Source organism: Ursus maritimus, unplaced genomic scaffold, assembly GCF_017311325.1.
Source record: "Ursus maritimus isolate PB19 unplaced genomic scaffold, ASM1731132v1 scaffold_17, whole genome shotgun sequence".
Taxonomy (NCBI): Eukaryota; Metazoa; Chordata; class Mammalia; order Carnivora; family Ursidae; genus Ursus; species Ursus maritimus.
Window position 1 is genome coordinate 46,826,110 of NW_024424119.1, and position 20,490 is coordinate 46,846,599.

Genomic DNA, 20,490 nt, shown 5'->3' on the forward strand with positions numbered 1-20,490 from the left:
CTTTATATGTACAATGGAATATTACTCAGCCATCAAAAAATGAAATCTTAACCATTTGCAATGATGTGGATGGAACTAGAAGATATTATGCTAAGCGAAATAAGCCAGTCAGAGACAGATATATGCTTTCACTCATATGTGGAATTTAAGAAACAAAACAGATGAACATAGGGGGAGGGAGGGAAAAATAAAAGACGAAATCAGAGAGGGAGACAGACCACAAGACTCTTAACTCTAGGAAACTAACTGAGGGTGTGGGGGGATGGGGTCGCTGGGTGATGGGCATTAAGGAGGGCACCGGATGTACTGAGCACTGGGTGCTGTATGCAACTGATGAATCACTAAATTCTACCCTTGACACTAATAATATACTCTATGTTAATTGATTTTAAATTTAAAAAATAAGGAAATATTTAGCTGTTTGGGAGCTTGCCAGCCCTTCTGCCTCCACACGGGGTATTTAGTAGGCGAGTTTAACATACGCCTGTGAGTTTAGTGCAACTGCAGAGCTGGAGCTTTTTGCCTGAAGGTGAGTCACTGCTCAACCAAGTGCAAATCAAACACTATTTTTGGACCTTTGATGACATTGTTTTAAGCCTCTTATTTTAGACAGAAAAAGGAAACCAAGTTGATTAAAAAAAAATAACTGTTTTTGAAAAGAAAGAAAGAAAAATCTGTTTTTGCCAGATCTTGTATAGGAAGATTTTTAAATACTTCAACAAAAATATTTAGTATTTGTGTTTCTCAGCCATAAATAATCATCTTTAAATCATTGAGGTTTTATTTACCATGATAAAACAGTACAGAATAATCTCTATGAGGAGGGAATATTGGTAAAAATCAGTTTGTTGTCGCTTAATTGGGGAGATATTTTTAATCAAAATAGTGTAATAATATACAGGTTATTTTTTTAAAGATTTTATTTATTTGTCAGAGAGAGAGAGCGCAAGCACAAGCAGGGGGAGTGGCAGGCAGAGGGAGAAGCAGACTTCCCGCTGAGCGGGGAGCCAGATGCGGGGCTCGATCCCAGGACCCAGGATCATGACCTGAGCTGAAGGCAGACGCTCAACCAACTGAGCCACCCAGGCGCCCCTGTACAGACTGTACAGTAAAAAGATTCATAGCCTCACTACCCTTAAGGGACTGTTTCTTTTTTGTAGCCTTTCTGTCTTTGTGGGCAGAGATCCAGTTTTACATAGTTGCTCTTAGAGTACTTATACCATTTTAAATTTATTTTTTCAGCCAACATAATATCAACAACATTCTTCCATGTTGCTGTGTTGTCATTTTAAAGGCTACACAGTATCCCATTGTGTTAATGTGTTATCACTTATTGAATCTGTTATTTGTGATAGTTTTTTCTCCTGAATTCTTTTCCGAGAATTGGAGAGTCAAAGTGACTGAACATTTTTACCAGTCTTTTGTCTTGCCTTGTTGTTTTCCGAAAGAGTTGTACCAATTTACACCAGAATAGCTGTGCGGCAGTATGGTAACTGAATTGCTTTTAATGACGATGTCTTTTTTAGACAAAAAATGCTGTCGAGAAGTTCGCTGATGCCAAGAGAAGTTTATTGCAAACCGAGAAAGATGCTGAGGAGTTAGAAAAGAGAGCCCAGGAAACTGCTGTTAACCTTGTCAAAGCTGACCAGCGGCTCAGGTAGGTGGGGTCCCTCAGCTGTTCAGTGAGACGAGTGAGAAGTTTGGTCCTCATGGGATAACAGTCGCCTTATGATAAATAATGCAGGTTAAGTCTAAGGGGCCGTGGAGAATAAAGCAATGTGTTTTAGGCTGCTCCAGGCTGACACAAAGGATTTGGAGCAGCACAAAATGGAGCAAGAGGAAATCTTGAAAGAAATAAATGAAGTTGTGGCAGCAAAAGACTCAGACTTCCAGTGTCTAAACAAGAAGAAGGAGGTCCTGACAGGAGAGTAAGTACAGCCTCTGTCGGGCGTACGGGGCTTGAGCTGGAAGACAGCGCTTGGGGTCCAGCCTCCCTTGGGCCCCGCTCTAGTACTGCTGGTGTTCGCAGGCTGCAGAAGCTGCAGAAGGACCTCGAGACGGCGCAGCACAGCGAGGATCACCACCTGCAGGTCCTTAAAGAGTCAGAGACCCTCCTGCAGGCCAAGAAAGCTGAGCTGGAGAAGCTGAAAAGGCAGGTAGGGCAACAGATGCCTTGAAAAACCAGCTCGTGCTGCTTTGGAACCTACATCATTTCTAATCCTAATGTCTGATTATAAAAAGTAATGCATGTTCGATTGTAGAAAAGACTGGAAAATACAAAAGAAGATATAAAGCATAAATGAGGCTGTATTTCCTAGTGATTAAGAGTAGAGTCCAGCCCAAGTTTGAATCCCGACTCAGTGGAATATATTAATGAGTGAAAGAAGTAAGTCTCAAAACAGGATGCACCCTAAGATCACTTGTGCCAAATGTGTTTATGAACACTTGTGCTTGTATTTTTAGTTTATATCAAAGTACCAAAGCTGTCATCTGATAAGGGGACATTATGAATATTTTCTGTTTTCTTCCTTTTGCGTGTCTGCATTTTCTGCTCTTTATATAAACAAATGTGTACCGTCCTTAAAATTGTAAGTCATTTTTAAATTTGCAAAATGAATAAATTTTTAAAATCCCTGCCTGACTTCCATGCCAAGATAGTTGTTAAATGGAATAAGGTATAAATATGTGAGTATTTTGAAAACCATAACCCGAGGGATAATCATTCTTATCGTATTGTTTTTGCTATGCTTTGAGTGCTTTTACGTAGGTGAGCTCAGGATCTTTATTAGGCATTTTATGCCTGCAGCCCCGGCCTGGCCCTCCTGCCTCTTGCGGCTGGGATAAGTACAATGAGGCTAGTCCTCATTTCCCCCAGTCCCATTAGCTGAATGGGGTATCCTCCATCACAGCAAGTGCTGAAGGTTGCCTGGCCTTTGGCAAGCTCCGCATTCTTCCCTTTTCTTCAATGCAGGTGTCGGGTCAGCAGCAGGAGATGGTGGACTTGGACAGGCAGTTAGGGCATAAAAAGGAAGAGCTGCATCTACTCCAGGAAAGCATGGTCCAGGCCAAAGCTGACCTCCAGGAAGCGCTGAGACTGGGAGAAACCGAAGTGACGGAGAAGTGCAATCACATTCGGGTGTGTTTTTCACTAGGTTTTTTTAAGAGTCCTAGGATGATGTTGTAGATTTATTTTGAGACTTTATTTTTCTATCAGACAGCCTGTTAAGTGTTCTTTAAATATAAATTGAACCTTGACCCCTCTGTAACATCAGTTTAATGTGGTGTTGCATATGCAGGCTGTGGCTGCATGGGTAGCTCTCCCATGGAGGTTCTCTGCCTCTGTGCCTTTTCTCATACCATTTCTTCTCTAGGAAGTTCCTTTTTGGGAATGTCCAGATCCTACCCATTTTTCATGGTTCACTTTGATGCCACTAAGAAGACTTCCGTGACTTTTCCTTTACCTTGGAAGGAGTTTCTCTGTCTCCTGAGTTTGGGGCACTTTGCACATTGCCTAGGGCATCTTGGCCTTTCATGATCGTGTTTATGCTCCTTGCCTAATTTTCCCCAAGGTGCTCAGCCTCTTGAGGGCAGGAGATGTATCAGAGCCAGCCTTTTCTTTCGATAACATAGTGCCTTGCACAGAATAAATACCGTTTATGCATTTTAAGCGAAGGTAATGTGTGACTTTCTTCTATTGTACAGAAATACGTTAGTGTAAAATAAAACACAGTGCTGTTCTTGACATAAAAGACAAAGTTGAACTTGTTTCCAGTTTAGAATTTTTGTGAAATGAAATAGTTAATAACAAAATTGATTTCAGTGTAATTTCTATTCATAATTTTGTAAAGCAGAGCTGAGCTTTTTTCTTTCTTTCTTTCTTTTTTTTTTTTTGGCACAGGAAGTAAAATCTCTTCTGGAAGAACTCAGTTTTCAGAAAGGAGAACTGAATGTCCAGATTAGTGAAAAAAAAACTCAACTCGCATTCATAAAGCAGGAAATTGAAAAAGAGGAAGAAAATCTTCAGGTAGTTTTAGGGCAGATGTCTAAGCATAAAACTGGTAAGTTTAGAGGAAAGCAATCATATAAAGTCAGAGGTTGGAAATATCTCTATTCCAGATCGCAGAAAGAATATAAAGGGTGGAATAGATTTCTTTTAAAGTTCAACTTTGTTACAAATGAGCAAAGAAAAGCAGTATTATAAAAGGAATACGCTATTTTCTGCCATTCAGATTGGTAAAGTTTATTTAAGAGCAAGATAGTCATAATCATTGCTGACCAGGGTATGGAGAAGGAAGAACACTGAACAGGCTTTTGGATAGAAAAATAAATTGGCCCAGCCCCCCAGTATTTCAGGTCTGAAAATTCACACCTATTGAACCGTTTAGCCCATTTCTAGTTACTGAGAGAGGGCAAGCATTCATATATATGGCAGCAATGTTGTATTTATTTAGTAAGTAAGTAAATCTTTATTTCCTTGTTTTCCAAATCAAGCTGGCTGAGTTGGTTACTTGTAGCAAAATTTATAATAACAGAATTTGGAAACTTGGCCAATTTAAAAGCCACATTTTAAATATTTAATGACATGCAAAAATGCTGATGGGAAGCCTGAAAAAATAGATATAAAACTGAATATAGAGCATAGTCCCAGTTTATTTTGAAAATCTGTGCATGTGTGTGCACACACGTCTGCACGCATGCACGTGCACACACACTCCTAGAAGAAAATACATCAAAATGCTGTGGCTGTAGTGATCATCTTTGGATGTGAGGTGATAATGGGTTTTCATTTTTTCTTTTTACTTTTTCTTGAAATTTTTATAGTGAGCAAATATTTGTATAATCAGAAAAGAGAGTTAATACTTGAAAATCTGTATTTTAGAAGATAAAAAATTATCTGAATCTCAGCTTATGTATTTTAACATTTTTCCTATTTTAAAATTCATTTAGTTGGGGTAATTGCTCTTAAAACTAGATCTTTGTTAATGTTTTTATTAAAATGTTTTTAACAAAAAGTTAATGTTTAGCAATATTTTAAAGGATTTTTTTTTCATTAAAATACATAATCCATAATCATAAAATACAGTTAGCTCCAGGGTGGCTCAGGTGGTTAAGCGTCTGGCTTTGGCTCAGGTCCCTGCTCAGTGGGGAGTCTGCTTCTTCCTCTGCTCCTCCCCCTGTTCGTGTGCACGCCTCTTTCTCTCTCTCTCTCTCAAATAAATAAATAAAATCTTTTAAAAAATACAATTAACTCCATTAATTCAGCACTATAGATATGTTTTGATGACCTATTGTTTCTTGTATCAACAGCATTATTTTCTGTTTCATTTTGTAAATGTTTCCAACTTCATTTAATATCATGGACCGTGTTCTGTTCCTCTTAGAATTAAAGAATATTCTGGACATGTTGCAACTTGAAAATAATGAGCTGCAAGGTTTGAAGCTACAGCATGACCAAAAGGTGTCTGAGTTGGAGAAGACTCAGGTCGAAGTGCTGGAGGTAATAAACAAAGCCGTTTTCGCCTTAGCCTACTGCAGTCTTTCTCTTTGGGCATGTGTGAGTCCCCTTTTATCTGATTTAGGAGAGGCTGCAGTTAGAGAGTCTGCAGCAGACAGCCCTGCGACAGAGAGGGGAGATAGAGTGGCAGAAGCAGCTGCTCGAGAGGGACAAACGGGAAGTAGAGCGGATGACTGCTGAGACCCGAGCATTACAGTCGTGTATTGAGTCTTTGTGCAAAGAAAAGGAAGATCTCGAAGAAAAACAGGCCAGCTGGGAAAAGAAGTTGGCGCAGACCAAACGGTGAGAGCAAAAACCAATAAGCTTGCAAGATCCCTTCCTGAAGACTAAAAAAAAGAGTGGAAAATAGAGAAAAGGAAAAAAAAATACTCCACAAACTCAGTATCACAATACAGCTCACCAGTAGCATTTCTGGGTGCATTTCCTTTTAGGCTTTTCTTTTTCCAAAGCACTTTTTAAAATAAACAGTTGTGGATTTTCTTAGGTAAAATAACAAAACCTAGAAGATACAGCCAAGTGGAGAAAGAAACCTGTTTGTGGGTAGAAAGGCAGTATTCTTAAGATTCAGTTCTCAAATGGATTTGTAGGTTCAGAACAATCACAATCAAAATCCCAACAGGCTTTCAAAATAGAAATTGACAAGCAGGTTCTGAAATTCATGTGGAAATGCAAAGGATGGACATAGAATCTAAAACCTTTTAGCTATGGCACCAAAACAACCTTGAAAAAGAGCAAAAGTTAGGGCTAACACTACCTGATGTCAAAATTGGTATAAAGATGGAAAAATCAGTCAATGGAACAGAATAATAAGTCCAAAAGTAAATGCACAAATGTGTGGACAACTGATTTTGACAAAGATGCAAAGGCATCTTTTTCAGTAGAGAGAAGGCGGTCTTTTCAAAAAATATTGCTGAAAGGATTGCATATCCAAAACCCCAAAAATGAACTTTAAAAATGAATAACCACACTATTCATAAAAATACCTCAAAATGGACCATAAACATAAATGTGAAACCTAAGTATAAAACTTCTAGGAGAAAACATAGGGAAAAAAAACCTTTGTGACCTTGGGTTAGGCAGAATTTCCTAGATCTGACACCCAAAGCATGGTCCATAAAAGAATAAATTGGTAAAATTGAACTTCATCAAAATTCAAAACTTCTCTTCAAGAGACACTGTTAAGATAATGAAAAGACCTGTCACAGACTAGGAGAAGAATCTTTGCAACCATGTATTTCCATGAAGGGCTTGTGCCCAGAGCATGTATATACAAAGAACTCTCATAACTCAATAATGAGAAAACGAACAACCCAGGTTTTCAAGTGGGGAAAAGGTTTGAGCAGACATTTCACTTAAGAAGATGAATGGATGGCAAATAAATGCATAAAAAGATGCTCATCATCCTTAACCATTAGGAAAATGCACATTAAAACCACGTCGCCCTAACACTACATACCTATTGGGGGGGCTAAAGTGAAAGACTGACCATACCAAATGCTGGCATGGAACTTTCATACACAATTGGTGGGAATGTAAAATGTTGGACCACTTTGGAGAATAACTTGGCAGTTATTTAAAAACTCTTACATACATTGACCGGAAGAGCTAGCCATTCCGCTCCTCCATATTTATTCATGAGACGTGAAAGCGTATGCGCATACAGAGAATGATGTGCTTTAATGTTCATAGCAGCTTTATTTGCAACAGCCAAAACCTGGAAACAACCTAAATGTCCATCAGCTGGTGAATGGATAGAGTGTATCCATACCATGGAATACTGTTCGGCAGTAAGAAGGGAATGCAGTGTTGGTACACACGACAACATGGCTGAGTCTCAGAGCGACTACGCTCAGGGAGAGAGGCCAGAAGGAAGCAGCCCATACTCGAGGACTCCGATCGCTAAAAGAATGCAGGCTCGTGCTTGTCTGCTTTTTGGACAAATCCTGTTATACACTTGTGTTTCCTGCTTTCTCACTTATCAGAAGCTAGCCATCTATTTTAATCACCAGATTTGGGGAATTCTGAGTGCTGTCCATGTTTTTATATCTGATTTTTATAAAACTTCAGTTTAGTGAGTCACTTTCCAAAAAATCTCCTGTTTGGAAAGCTGAAAATAAGATGTCTTTTGAAAATGAGTTGAAGAGCCTTAAGTTTTGTTACGGTTTATAATCATTCACAGTCCATAACCACCCGGTGAAAGCGCAACACTGTTCGTCGGCTGTGTCTTTGTGTGCTTGGACGTATTATGTTCGATAGTCTGACTTACTCTGCTTGCTCGGTAGGGTTTTAGCAGCTGCAGAAGAGAATAGCAAAATGGAGCAGGCAAACTTAGAAAAATTGGAATTGGATGTCAGAAAGCTGCAGCAGGAGCTAGACCGACTCAACAGAGAGAAGATCTCACTGCAGAAAGACCTGGGAGCAGCGCAGCAGCGGCTACAAGGTAAGAGGCGTGGCGGCGGGGGCGGGGCTCTCTCCTTCGGTTAGGTTCTTCTTTTTACAGAATATACAACCTTTTATTTTCCTTCAAATTTGGAGTTTAATTATACAAAGATGAGAAGTCAGGTTTTATAACCTAAAAATATTTCCTTGTTAAAACCGTATTAGTACTTTCGTAAACTATACGACAAAGATAGGGAGACAGACATGTGCATTTATAGAACCGCATGTCGGTCCTGCCGGATCCCTGCGGAGGGAATTGCCACACGCCCTCGTTCGTCTGCGAGGACGCAGCCGTCCTTGTTGAGACATTCACCTTCAGTCCGGCGTGGTCAGCCCTCTGCCGTGAATGTGCCTGTCCAGTTGTCTGCTTCTTAGAGCAGACATTTACCTTCCTCATCCACCAGCCACTGGGGGAGGACGAGGGCCGTTCTTCCGGGAGGGTTTGGTTTCCTGCTGGCCCTCTTCTACCCGCATATCTGGAACCAGAGGCGTTTCCATAGCCTCTTCTCTTTTTCATGTCTTGCTGAAGCGCAGAGTCTTGAAAAAAACAAAACCAGAACTCAGCTTTTCCTCAGAAGGAGCTGTTAGCAAACATCATCTGCATGGGGACTGACCCTGGTGTCCAACACTTGGCCATTCGAGATGTAAACTGGCTTTGCCCCTTGGTCCCGCCTCCCGGGTTCTTCTTTTAATTGTTTGCTTTTCTTATTATAGAAATAATTCATGCTAATGGGCATGGGACTTATTTTAGAAGTGACGGGAGTGTTCTAAAATTAGATTGCGGTGATGTTTGCACAATGCTGTGAATATCCTTAAGCCAATGAATTGCATACTTTAAAATCGGTGAAATGCTTGATATGTGAATTGTATCTCAGTAATGCTGTTTAAAAAAAATTAGTTCGTGTTCCTTAAAGAACAATTTAAAAACAAGCAAAAAGATGGAATAAAAATTACTGTTGACCTCACCCCTCAGAGGTAATTCCTATTAACAGTGTGGTAAATATCCTTCCCGATTTTAGTATGTGTGTGCATGTGTGTGTAGTTTTAAAACAAAAAAGATGCAGATAATACCTTTATTACCAAAATTTTGTAAACATCCGTGATTAGAAGTTCCTAAATAATTCTAGCTACCAACGTACTCGTTGGGCACTGCTGTGTCTCAGACACGATGCAGGTATTTTATATGCATTTCTTCGTTTAATCCTTGCAACATTTTTATGAGATAGAAACTCTTTCACCCACTTACAGATGAGGAAGCTTAAGCTTAGTTTCCTTGTGACTTACTCAAGTGCGAAGTAACTTCCTCAAGGTCATAGGGCTAGTAAGTGCCACAGCCCGCACGCATACAGAATCTCTTCCCAGATTGTCTCCCTTTAAGGTTGAACCAGATTTGCATTTCTCCCAGCAGTGTAGAAGGTAGCCATTTTTAAACCATGCACGTCATCAACACTAGGTATTATCTACACATTTTTTTTTATGGTGAGGTTTTGAACATGTAAATCTCAAAACCTGAGCTCCAGGCCCAGATATAGGTTGTGTGTGTTAACTCACTCTTTTGACCTTTTAGTGAGATGGTATGGCATTTAACAGAAATAAGTTTATATTCACTTGCACTCTACTTTCGGGGGGGGGGTGCTGATGGGAATTTGGAAAAGAAGTGTATTTATGTTATGTAAATGTTACTTCTGTAGAAAAACAAGAAGCAGTAAACTCATTACAGAAGGAACTAGCTGATGTCCAAGACCATTTGAGCCTAGCAAAACAGGTAAGCACAACAAATGTAATTTAATAGTACCCTGAGGGCGTGCGGACAATTGGTTAAAAACACAAATCAAGTAGGTTGGTTCCTTTTCATACCAGCAGGCCCCATAGGGCCGTTTATAACACACAAACATGTATACACAGAACTTAAGGTGCAGAGCAGTGATTTTCTCATTTATTTTAGCCCTAGAACTCTTGATTCAAAGTTTTACTCAAAGATAATAAGGTGGTGGCTAGACCAGAGCCTAAACCCTCAGCCAGCCTCTCGGGGAGGCTTCAGGCACCAGACGGACTGTCTCTTATCCATGGCACAGACAGGGCCCCCACAGGCTGGGCTCAGACTTGGTCACTCAGTGAGCGGCAGGGTGACTGCCGACTTCAGAGTAGCTGGGCCTGCATCTTGTCAGATGTTCGGTAGAGCTGATTCTTGACCCTTGTACTTAGAGATAATCGAGTGCTGTCCTATGAGAATAGTGCTATAACAGTTTCAGAGAACCTCAAGCAAGTTCTGGGCCTCAGTTTCCACCATGCAAACGAGGGATTGGATTAGACAGCTGAATTCTTCCATCCGTCTTTACGATTCTGTGTTTCTAAGATGTATAGAACTTAAAGTACTCCATCTTTAAAATATTCTTACATGGCCTCTAATGAATATTTTCTGTGTTAGAAATATAGTAACTTTTTCAAAAAGTTTTAATTTGGGTTCCTTGCAGAAAGAAGAATTTATTATTTTCTGAGTTTTTCAACCCACATAAATATTTCAGATAGTAACAAAACCATGACTTTAGGTTCATTTTCAATGTGAATTAAGCCTTATTTGCAGCTCTCCTTAATCTTCTTAGCGATCTTGTGAGGTGGGTGTTGTTTATTCCCACCTCAGTGACGAAGCAACTAAAGTTCAGAAGAACTGGATCTCTTAGGTTGTGACGTCTTCTGTCCTCTTCTTAGACACTAAAAAGAGGAAAGCTGATGATTAAATTGCGTTCTGGGTGCCTTAAATAAGTTTGCTGAGATAATAAAGGAAGTGGGACTTACATGTTTAATTTGCCAGACTTGCTGGATCTCAGGAGGGGCACTCGCCAGCCCTAGAGCAGATGGCTTTATTAGTAGTTTCCGTTTGTTCTTTCACATAAAGGACGTGCTCCACACCACCAAGCATAAGGACGTGCTGCTCAGTGAACAGACCCGGCTCGAGAAGGACCTCGGTGAATGGATGAAGAAGTTTGAAGACTGCCGGAAAGAAGGGGAGACAAAGCAGCAACAGCTTCAAGAGCTTCGGAATGAGATTGAGGAAAACAAGGCTAAGCTGGCCCAACAAGAAATGGTACTACACATTTTTGATTTTACCGAAAAAGAAACACTTTGTCACTGGGGTGAGCTTTTCCCGGCCAGGGGCTGTGCAGAAGGGTCCCCCATAGGACTAGTGCCTTTATCCGCCCTGTGTAACCGGGACGATTTTACACCAACGCTTTGACTCTCTCGGTATTAATATTTGTGGACCATTAAGACCACAGAACACGGGTCCTGTAAAGATTCTTGCTGGCCCCATGCCACCGGCTGCATGATGCCCTCCTCACGTGCTGGCCAAATAGCTTTCCAGCCCCAGCACGATCACCTGTGTGAAGGGAACTCACTGTCTCACTGTGGGCTGTTCCTACCTTCTCTGGAACTGGAACCTGGCTGGTGTCCATGAAGGTTCCCTCATCTGGGACACACTGTATTTGTTATTTTATGACTGTGGTTCTCTATTAAGATGTTTCAGAGACTCCAGAAAGAGCGAGAATATGAAGAAAAGAAGTTAGAAGCCAGTAACGTGGCTCTGAAGGAGCAGCAGCAGCAGCTGGAGAGGGAATTAGGCGAGCAGAAAGGCAGGCTGGACCAGGTACTCTCGAAGCTGCTGGTGGCTGAGGAGCGTGTCAGGACCTTGCAGGAAGAGGAAAGATGGAGTGAGACCCTGGAGAAAACGCTCTCCCAGACCAGTATGTGTTGCCGAACATGGCACTGCGGGAGGGGGGCGGCGCTGGTGGTCTTGCCAGGTGTTTAGAGGAGACCCAGAGCCCGGCCGAGGCCTAGAAGGGGGTCGGGAGGCGCGTGGCGTGGAGGAGATGCCCCATTGGATCCTGCTAGCCCCATGAGAGGTGACAACAGGCTCAGAGACACAGGGCATTTGTCTTTGTGGAGATGGGATTTGATCCTGAGACTGTGAGATCTTTTTACTTGACCATATTGCCTTCTTCGAGAATGCCGCCTCGAGGAAGAGAGCAGTTAAGGCAAGGAAGTTCCAGGAGGCACTCTAAAGGTTTTCTACCAAGTACACTATTTTGAGCTTTGGAAACGATGATCCGTTTCATCTCACCCTATCAAAAAACAATATTAACAATTCTGCTTGTGTCCAAATTTGACATAGTGAATGTTGCCAAAAGACAGGTGTTTGCTTTTGGGTCTGTTTGCTCTCTCTTGAGCCATGTGTCAGTCCCAGGATAAATGATTGTTCCCACATCAGTAAATGATTTTTTTCTTTCTTAGGCTTCAGGGTTTAATAATGCTCAGAAAATGTTGTTGTCTCTCAGGTGGACTTGGTGAAAGCGTTATTACTCCTCCCCCCGGCCCGACTCTTGATACATCCAGACCAGCCATTTCATTGTGAAAATGAAACTTACCGGATGTGCTGAGTCTGACCACAGCAGACATGTGAAAGTGAAATCTGGGTAGGGTGTTACTCCAGAGAGCGTGGTTAGAAAAATCTATTTTAACCGTCACTCTTCTTCATAAGCATTATTTATTGAGTACTCCCTGTGTACTGTGTGTTTGCATACAAGATTCCCCTTGAACAGGAAGTAGGCGCCTCCAGCATAAAACAGGGCTCATGCCACTCCAGCTTCCATGTTCTTTCCACCGCACTGCCTCCCGTGAAGGAAAAGTACGGGTGCACTTCCCTTTATTAAAATCCAGGTGTACAAAAAGCATTTCGGCCGTCTGTGCCGTGTCTCCTACGCCTCATGATTGCTGCTTATTCTCACTGGTCTCTGACACTCAAAGGGAAGACAATTGCTGTCTGTCACTTTGGAGTCTGGCCCTCTGGGACCCAGTTTGGTCAGGAGGCACCTTCCTTAGGGCCTTTTCCTGGGCCTCTGATGCGGGCCGGGGGACTTGGAAGACCCAGTGATGCCCGAGTGGGTGGCGTGTCATTACGCAACCTGCCCACGGCCGGCCCAGGGCCTCTGGCTGAACGACTGAAAATGCTCATTGCAGAGCGACAGCTTTCAGAACGGGAACAGCAGTTACTGGAAAAGTCAAGTGAGCTGCAGGCTCTCCAGAAAGAGACGGACTGTATGAGGGCAGACTTCAGCCTCTTACGGAACCAGTTCTTGACAGAGAGAAAGAAGGCCGAGAAGCAGGTTGCCAGCCTGAAGGAAGCACTGAGGAGCCAGCGGAGCCAGCTGGAGAAAAACCTTCTGGTGAGTACCCAGTGCCCCGGCGGCTTACGAGGAAATAACGCGTTTACATTTTTAAACAAAAACGCTGCTTCAGTGTGGAGAAAACAGCTCACCTGGCAGCCCAGTCCCTAACTCAGCTGTTGTTTTTGGTGTATGGATGCACGGTGTGATCTTGAAGCTGATGGTGGGTTTTGCCGGAGTCTGGGCTGTGGCCTAGAGGAGCCCGGCTGGCTGGGGAGATGGTCACGTGAACAGGCAGTGTCAGCACGAAGCAGAGCGCACGCTCAGCAAGGAGCCTCTGCTCACGCCTCCACCGGCGGGGGCTGCAGCGGTCTGGGGGGAAGAAGGCTGAACACGTTTGCCCAGCTGCAGTCACTGCTCACGGATTTTTCTCATCCTGCCCTTTTCAGTCAACATTAGCTTTAATTCATCATTATCCTAAAACCAAGGATCTCAGTCTACCATGCTTTTATCCCTAAAATACATTTGGGATAAAAATTTGGAGAGGGGATACTCTGAAGTCCACAACAGTCTATGGTGGGTGGAGGCAGATGGGCAGCGGTAGAGACTGTCGCAGGAATGGATTTTTCTAACACCCTCTGGAGGAACCAATGCAGCCCTGTTGTGTGAATGGGTGTGTGTTTCCCAGAGGGGGACACGCTTACCACTAGTGATTGGCAACATGACTGTATAGATAGCCTGGAGGTGTCTAGGTTTTCATCCTCCGGGTAGCTCTGTGATGGTGGCTGCTGCTCCTGTTGCGGACGAGTAACGAAGGCTCAGGAAAGGAAGGTAACATATTATCAAAGGTAACGTTTGCGGAGCTAGGATTCAGACTCTGGGCTGACAGACTCTGACCATGTAGTACTCCAGCTCTACCACAGCCGCTAGAGAAGGCCGGTAGTGTTACCCCACGTTACAGCTAGAGCCCCGATGGGAAATGGAGTTAGGGAGCTAGTGAGTGTGTAAGCCAGCAGCGCACGGCTCCACGTGCCAGAGCCCAGTCATGTCCCTCCTCCGGCGCTAGGAGCAAAAGCAGGAGAACAGCTGCATGCAGAAGGAGATGGCGACGATCGAACAGGTGGCCCAGGACAACCACGAGCGGGCCAGGCGCCTGATGAAGGAGCTCAGCCAGATGCAGCATGAGTACACGGAGCTCAAGAAACAGGTGCGTGCCCGGGAGCCCCTGCTGGCCGCCCAGGACAGAGAAGGCTCGATAGGCATGCTCCCTCCCTGCTGGGCTCAGATAGATTTTGTTTCTTAAATAGCTCTTTTAATAAGAGTATTTCTTTGTGGAAATTGTGAAAGCTGATTATAAGAATGACCTTTAAGTCAAATCTGTTTTTCTAGTCTTAAAACTTAGAAATGCACCTCTACAAGAAAAAAGCATTTGTTCAAAATATACTTTTAAAATCCCCATAAGTTCAGCGAGCATCTTATGTTTTTGAAAGAAAAATGGCAGTTCTTCAGCCTGAAATTTTATCGTGTCCCAAAGAACTGTGTTGAAATGTTAGATTTTGTGCCAGAAACATGTCTATGAGACCCAGATCCCTACGAAGGAAGAAATGACCCCAGGAGAAACCTCTGATACCCTGTAGTGTAACCAGGCTGAGAGCAGGTCACACTTAGACTGGGAGAGTCTAATCCTACATGGAAAGTTCCATAAGTACACGACGCATTAAACAGTTCAATTCCAAGTAGGTCCCAAATTTTACCCAATGGTATTTGACTGTCACTCTTCAGATGACAAACCAAAAAGATTTGGAGAGAAGACAGATGGAAATCAGTGACGCGATGCGAACACTTAAATCTGAGGTGAAAGATGAAATCAGAACCAGCCTGAAGAATCTCAACCAGTTTCTTCCAGAACTACCAGCAGATCTGGAGGCTATTTTGGAAAGGAATGAAAACCTAGAAGGAGGGCTGGAAAGCTTGAAAGAGAACTTCCCATTCACTGTGAGTGAGAGACCATCACCTTTTGAAGAAAAACTGAATTTTTCCCAGACTCACATAATGGTAAGGGTGTATCCTGCGGTTCTCTGGACTTTGTTAGAAGGATAATTTGTTTCCGCCTCCCCCCAGATAAGCTGAAAAACAAACATGGGACTGGGGAAGGGCGGGAGGAGGGAAAGGCTAGCAACGTTTGGGGACTCTGATGTTTCCCTTTCCCTCTGAAAAAGGACGAACACTGGCGTGGAGAAGCACTCCGCGAGAGACTGCGTCACCGTGAAGATCGACTCAAGGTTGCCCTTTAAAACAGTACAGTATGAGATACTTGGCATGTTGAGGACGGGGGGGAGATTGCTTACCTCCACGTACTGCTGTCATTCCCTCTGGTACCGCATGAGCAGCTTTCTAGATTACGTGGTGGAAGCTCAGAGAAGTTGGCATCACACAGTAAGTGGCAGGGGTTAGCGTTCAAACCATGAATTCTGGAGTTGAGCCCAGTGTTCTGGGTAATGCTGCTTTGCCTCAGCTAAAACTGACAGAACCGAAGGACTTGGGACAGAAAATGGAGATCCAGTGATAAAAGGGGGGTCATAGGCCAGTGGTTGGGGAAAGAGGGGGAATACTGGCAAAGTAGGCTTGGCTGTCAGACAGGAAGTTGTTTGGCTGAGAACACGTGGAGCCTCGAGGCCTCTGAGACCTCCAGGGCCGCCCCCTCCGTAGGCAGCTTTCAGGGAGTCTGGGATTTAGCGATCAGCGTTGACCCAAAGATGTGCGGGTTAAGAGTACGGGTGGGAGTTGGAAAGTGAGAGGGAGGGAGAACGAAAGGGCAGAATGTGTTTGGAGAATGGCTCCCTACACAGCATGAGCTGAGAGGGAGCCCTGTGCCGTGTTGAGGGAGTGGAGGTCCTTGATGTTCAGTAACCTCCAGCCACATGTGGCTCTTAAATGTAAAGGAATTATACATCAGGGTAAGAATTCGGTTCTTCAGTTGCCACAAGTTTTAGTGACTCAGTAGCCACGTGTGACTAGTGGCTGCTTTATTGGACAGCGCAGATACAGAACATTCCCATCATCACAGAAAGTTCTGTTGGACAGAGCTGCTGTAGACTTGGAGAGAACCCTTTCAAAGAAACAGCGCGGGGGCAAGCCGGAAAGTCGCGTGGGGGTGAGGATTGAATACGTTGTGAGAGGCACTGAAGATACTGAGTATAAACCAGTCTTCTGCTGAGTCTGGAAAGGGAGAGACGGGGTCATAATTTAGTGGGGAGGCCAGGGATGCGGAAGTCCGAAGCACTGTGACAGTGGGGAGAAGAGGCCGAGCGGCGGGCCGGTTGATGGCAGCACAGCAGGGTAAAGTCTGCGCGCAGAGAGCAGCCACCCGCACCGCCTACGTTTCCTTTTTTTTTTTTTTTTTAGGATAAGAGCATTTTCAGCAGCTATTCCTAATTTACGATAATCAGATTTGCCCATCAAGTGTTAAGCATGAGGAAGCTACTGAGTTCTTTTCTTCTGTGTAAAACCCTCCATTTTACCGCAACACTTTCAGGCCCAGCTCCGACACTGTATGTCCAAGCAAGCGGAAGTGTTGATTAAGGGGAAGCGGCAGACGGAGGGCACGTTACACAGCTTGAGAAGACAAGTGGACGCGTTAGGGGAATTGGTCACTAGCACTTCTGGAGACTCCACGTCGTCACCCGGTCTGTCTCAGACGGAGTCTTCCCTTGCTGAGGACTCTCAGCCTGGACCAAGCCAGGTAAGAGGAAGCTCTGTTCTGGACATGAAAAGTCCCTGAAAGCTTTGGGGTCCATAATCTAGATAGAGGAGACTCAGAGGGCCACAAATGCCATCTTCAGGTCTCTGGAAGACTTAATACAGATTTGCTCTTTCAAAAATGGTCCCTGGGAAAACTGGAGTGGGTTGGTTGGTAGACCTAGAAAGAGGATAAGGTGATGGCTTAGGGAATGGCCTAAAATTGGAGACTGGATGACCTGTCAGGGACGTAGCGAATTCTCATGATGTCCTCCACTGGTGGGTTTCCTTGTTCTCTCCTCCGTCTGTAGAGCATTTAGGCTGTGAGGCCAGCGTTGAGTCCTGGTTTAGCCTATCCGTCTCCCTGTGGCTCGGGGAGCAATGACTGGCTGTGCCCACTGTTCCTCCTCAGCAGAGGTTGGAACTCAGACCTCGTAGCCCAGGGTCTCTACAACCCCTGAAGTTCCCAGAGGCTTTCTGCGTGAGACCTCAACAAGGTTAACAGTCCTTTAGTAGGAGGAACATGAAATAGGCTCATGGAATTGGTCAGTAGGGACCCAGCGATAGGTAATAGCTGCCATTTTTGAGTGCCTACTGTGTGCGTGTACTAAGCACTTTATATTATCTCATGTAGTCTTGGTATCCTAGGAGGTAGGAAGTATCCCTTTAATAGATGAAGAAATTGTGTAAAATGAAAAATGTCACAGCAAAAGATGAAACCAGGACTTCGGGGCTCATCTGTCACTACCACAGAGCAGTAGAGTGTATGGCTGAGCCACAAGAACATTCAGAAACAGCTGCCTCTTTTGGAGGCACACAGCTCAGCAGCAGCAGACCCACGATTTGAGTAGGATTACCTTAAAACCTTTATGGTGGGACCAAGTCAGGCACGGACCCAAACTGTCATGGGCCTCAGGGCAGGTCTTAAGAGTGTCGGAGGCACTGAGCATTGGAAAGAAGGTGGGTTTAGGGGTAAGACGGCCCAGAGTCATGGAAGATGAGTACATGGAGGGTTGGGTGCCAGGTTCACTCATCAGCTCAGGGTGGCAGCCTGGAGAGTTCAGGCGCTCTGGATGCAGGAGAGTAATGGAGGTGTTAGAGGTGCAGTGGGTAGAGGGGAGATTGCTAGAATTCTTTTGGAGTCTGGGGTCATAATCCAGGTATGTGGGATGAAAGCCTAAACTAGGTTGGAGTTAAGGGCTGGCTTCTGAGCTGTCTTTTCATCTCCCTTCTTTTCAGAGCTCCTTCCAAGTTCCACAAGGTCCGTCACAATTACTAGACAGCTACCGACACTGACGCCATCCCCAGCTTCCTGCTCGCGGGGTACATGTTACAGTTCTTTTAACTACCACTTTCAGTTGGAACATCCTGAATCCTAGCTTATCCTACAGTCAAGTAGCCTTTTAACTTTACTCTTGGATAATTTTGTATAGGGGTTCATCTCAAAATATTTTTCCTAAGAGGTACTCAAATACGTGTTTTACCTGTTAGCCATTGTGCTGTCACTTAGTTCTGTTCATCGAAGACTTGTTTTTACTGTTGCAAGAATGCATCCTCTTTGTATTCCTGCAGGAAAAGAACTGCTCAGCCGGATGAGGAAACTCTGAAGAAATCCCTTCTCTACTACCTCACTGCAGAACTGGAATGCCGCTTGGTTTCGCCCCCGAGGCGGGGAACTCAGACGCGGCACCTCCGCTGTAGCTTAGCTCACTGTGCTGTGAACACCGGGGTTTCTGCAAACCCCACGTACATATGGAAGACTCGTATACAGTTTAAACCTGGATGGCTGGGGGGTTTGTTTTTTTACCTTTGAAATGTGTTGCCGTAAAAGCAGTGATTTTAATAGCAAATTTGAGGCTATAAACTGGTAAAATCTACAGCTGCAAAGAAAAAAAAATGTACTCAAGCCCTTCTTCATTTATAGTGTCAAATTTTATTTTTGGATGTTGTTTAAAATCTATTTTCATATGAAAATAAAAGATAAAATAGTCTTTCATCTGACTTTACATTTCATAGATCAACAGTAAAGCCATCAAACGTTTACCTTCGTTCCAGGAAAATGGCAATCTTCCAAATGGCTCTCCATCTTTGGCCTGGAAATTGAAGTATGTTGTGCCTATCAATGAACATACATCACATGCAAATATCTTTTATAAAACTACTACACTCGAGGTGCTTTTCCTCAACCAAAAATATTCTTTGGCGGAAAACTAGCAGAATCTGACCCAGTGGTAAATTCAAATTGTGTTCAACTTTTAAATCTTTGAACTACTGTAATTACTGGCTCTGCTCCATGATCTACAAATACATTTATTTCTCTAAATAGCAACTATTGTCACAAAGACTGTGTAGCAGACTTCTTTTCATGGGTAAGGGGAAGTATGAAACTCCATGCTATCAATTAGGTTTTAATATACTCCCAAGGCCTGTTTTCTAGGCCTGTAGACAGCTGCTGAACCATAACCATACAGAATGGTGCCGTGCAGTCATCCCTCTCCACCCATGCAGGGCTATATTCCCAAAAGCTGTTTGGCCAGACCTGGACCATTAAGATGTGGGATAAACAGAGTTACAATAAAGGCAATGGAAGTGGCATAAAATTTAACACACAGTTAAGTTCTAGAAGACATCTACTCCCAAAATAAAAATTAATTTGGCGTTTATCTTTTGTACTTAACATTCTCCTTTGTTTCATTTTCACAGGCCTTAGCAAAATGCTGAAAAGTCAGGCCTCTGCACAATTAATGAAATCCTTTAGGGACACTTTTTCCCATTCTGTCCCTGTGATGAATGGGGGTAAAATGTCTTCTTTCTAAACTGCCACATGAACGCTCTCTATTCCCCTGTGGACAGGAATGGAAGGTAATCATTTGATCTTCTGTGTGAGTGACCTGAACCACACATCTATACAGAAAGATCACACCTGAAACAACAGATACATGAGCAAAAAAGTTCTCGAAACTACAGTCTGGAATTAGGGGAGTTAATCAATGTGTGAAGCCAAACACCTGGTTTCAAAAGACATCTTTCCGAAGAAACTTTACTACCTCTGGTATTATGTGAACATCACCACCAAAGAAAAATTTTTTTAATCAAGGTTACTGCATCAAACACTTTTATTATCCATGAAAAACACTTGAACATTGTACTGGAATGTCTAACCCATAAAGAGTACTGAGCACCAATTTACTAATCAAGAGGGCCTCCTCACAGGTGCAAGGTTAACAAGTAACCCAGAGAAGCAGGTGACCCCACAAGTAGTAAGCTCTCCTGGATTAAAGATTAAAAGAACTTCACATTCTCTCCAAAGAACTTGCCCAGTGTCTGGCACATGTATGTTACAATATGACAATCTGCTCTTCTAATTTTGAGCACCCAAGTTTATTACAGGGGATTACACATGCAAACAACAGAATTTGGCCCCAAGTACAGTCAAGGGAGAACACTATCAGGCACCAAGTGTGCTGATCTCACACTGAAAAAGGTCGACTGAAAACATTGCAAGTGTGATCCAAACACAAGGACAAAACGAAGTCAATTACTGAGTGATGTGGCGTTATACGCTACGTAGGTAGACTTCTCTTTATACAATAAGGACAATTCTCCAATGAAAACAACTTCTGCCAAATAACTGTTTGC

At 43.4% G+C, this 20,490-nt stretch overlaps 1 protein-coding gene across 8 annotated transcripts in view; it reads left to right on the top strand.

Annotated features, from left to right (window-relative positions):
- CNTRL (centriolin) overlaps nucleotides 1-18,847 on the top strand; it is a 77,980-nt gene extending 59,133 nt beyond the window's left edge. For 4 of the 8 annotated variants that reach the window (XM_008698824.2, XM_040631814.1, XM_040631816.1 and 1 more), the window contains 18 exons: nucleotides 1,527-1,657; nucleotides 1,788-1,928; nucleotides 2,030-2,156; nucleotides 2,972-3,136; nucleotides 3,899-4,058; nucleotides 5,382-5,497; nucleotides 5,580-5,797; nucleotides 7,798-7,955; nucleotides 9,646-9,719; nucleotides 10,851-11,039; nucleotides 11,469-11,694; nucleotides 12,968-13,173; nucleotides 14,180-14,320; nucleotides 14,896-15,168; nucleotides 15,333-15,395; nucleotides 16,649-16,855; nucleotides 18,091-18,174; nucleotides 18,424-18,847. In XM_008698824.2, the coding sequence (XP_008697046.2) occupies nucleotides 1,527-1,657; nucleotides 1,788-1,928; nucleotides 2,030-2,156; nucleotides 2,972-3,136; nucleotides 3,899-4,058; nucleotides 5,382-5,497; nucleotides 5,580-5,797; nucleotides 7,798-7,955; nucleotides 9,646-9,719; nucleotides 10,851-11,039; nucleotides 11,469-11,694; nucleotides 12,968-13,173; nucleotides 14,180-14,320; nucleotides 14,896-15,168; nucleotides 15,333-15,395; nucleotides 16,649-16,855; nucleotides 18,091-18,147 (2,652 nt within the window). In that variant the 3' untranslated portion in view covers nucleotides 18,148-18,174; nucleotides 18,424-18,847. Of the gene's footprint in view, nucleotides 1-1,526; nucleotides 1,658-1,787; nucleotides 1,929-2,029; nucleotides 2,157-2,971; nucleotides 3,137-3,898; nucleotides 4,059-5,381; nucleotides 5,498-5,579; nucleotides 5,798-7,797; nucleotides 7,956-9,645; nucleotides 9,720-10,850; nucleotides 11,040-11,468; nucleotides 11,695-12,285; nucleotides 12,424-12,967; nucleotides 13,174-14,179; nucleotides 14,321-14,895; nucleotides 15,169-15,332; nucleotides 15,412-16,648; nucleotides 16,856-18,090; nucleotides 18,175-18,423 lie in introns of those variants that run through there. The other 4 variants (XM_040631813.1, XM_040631815.1, XM_040631817.1 and 1 more) reach the window with 4 other exon arrangements.
- Nucleotides 18,848-20,490: the final 1,643 nt, after the last annotated feature.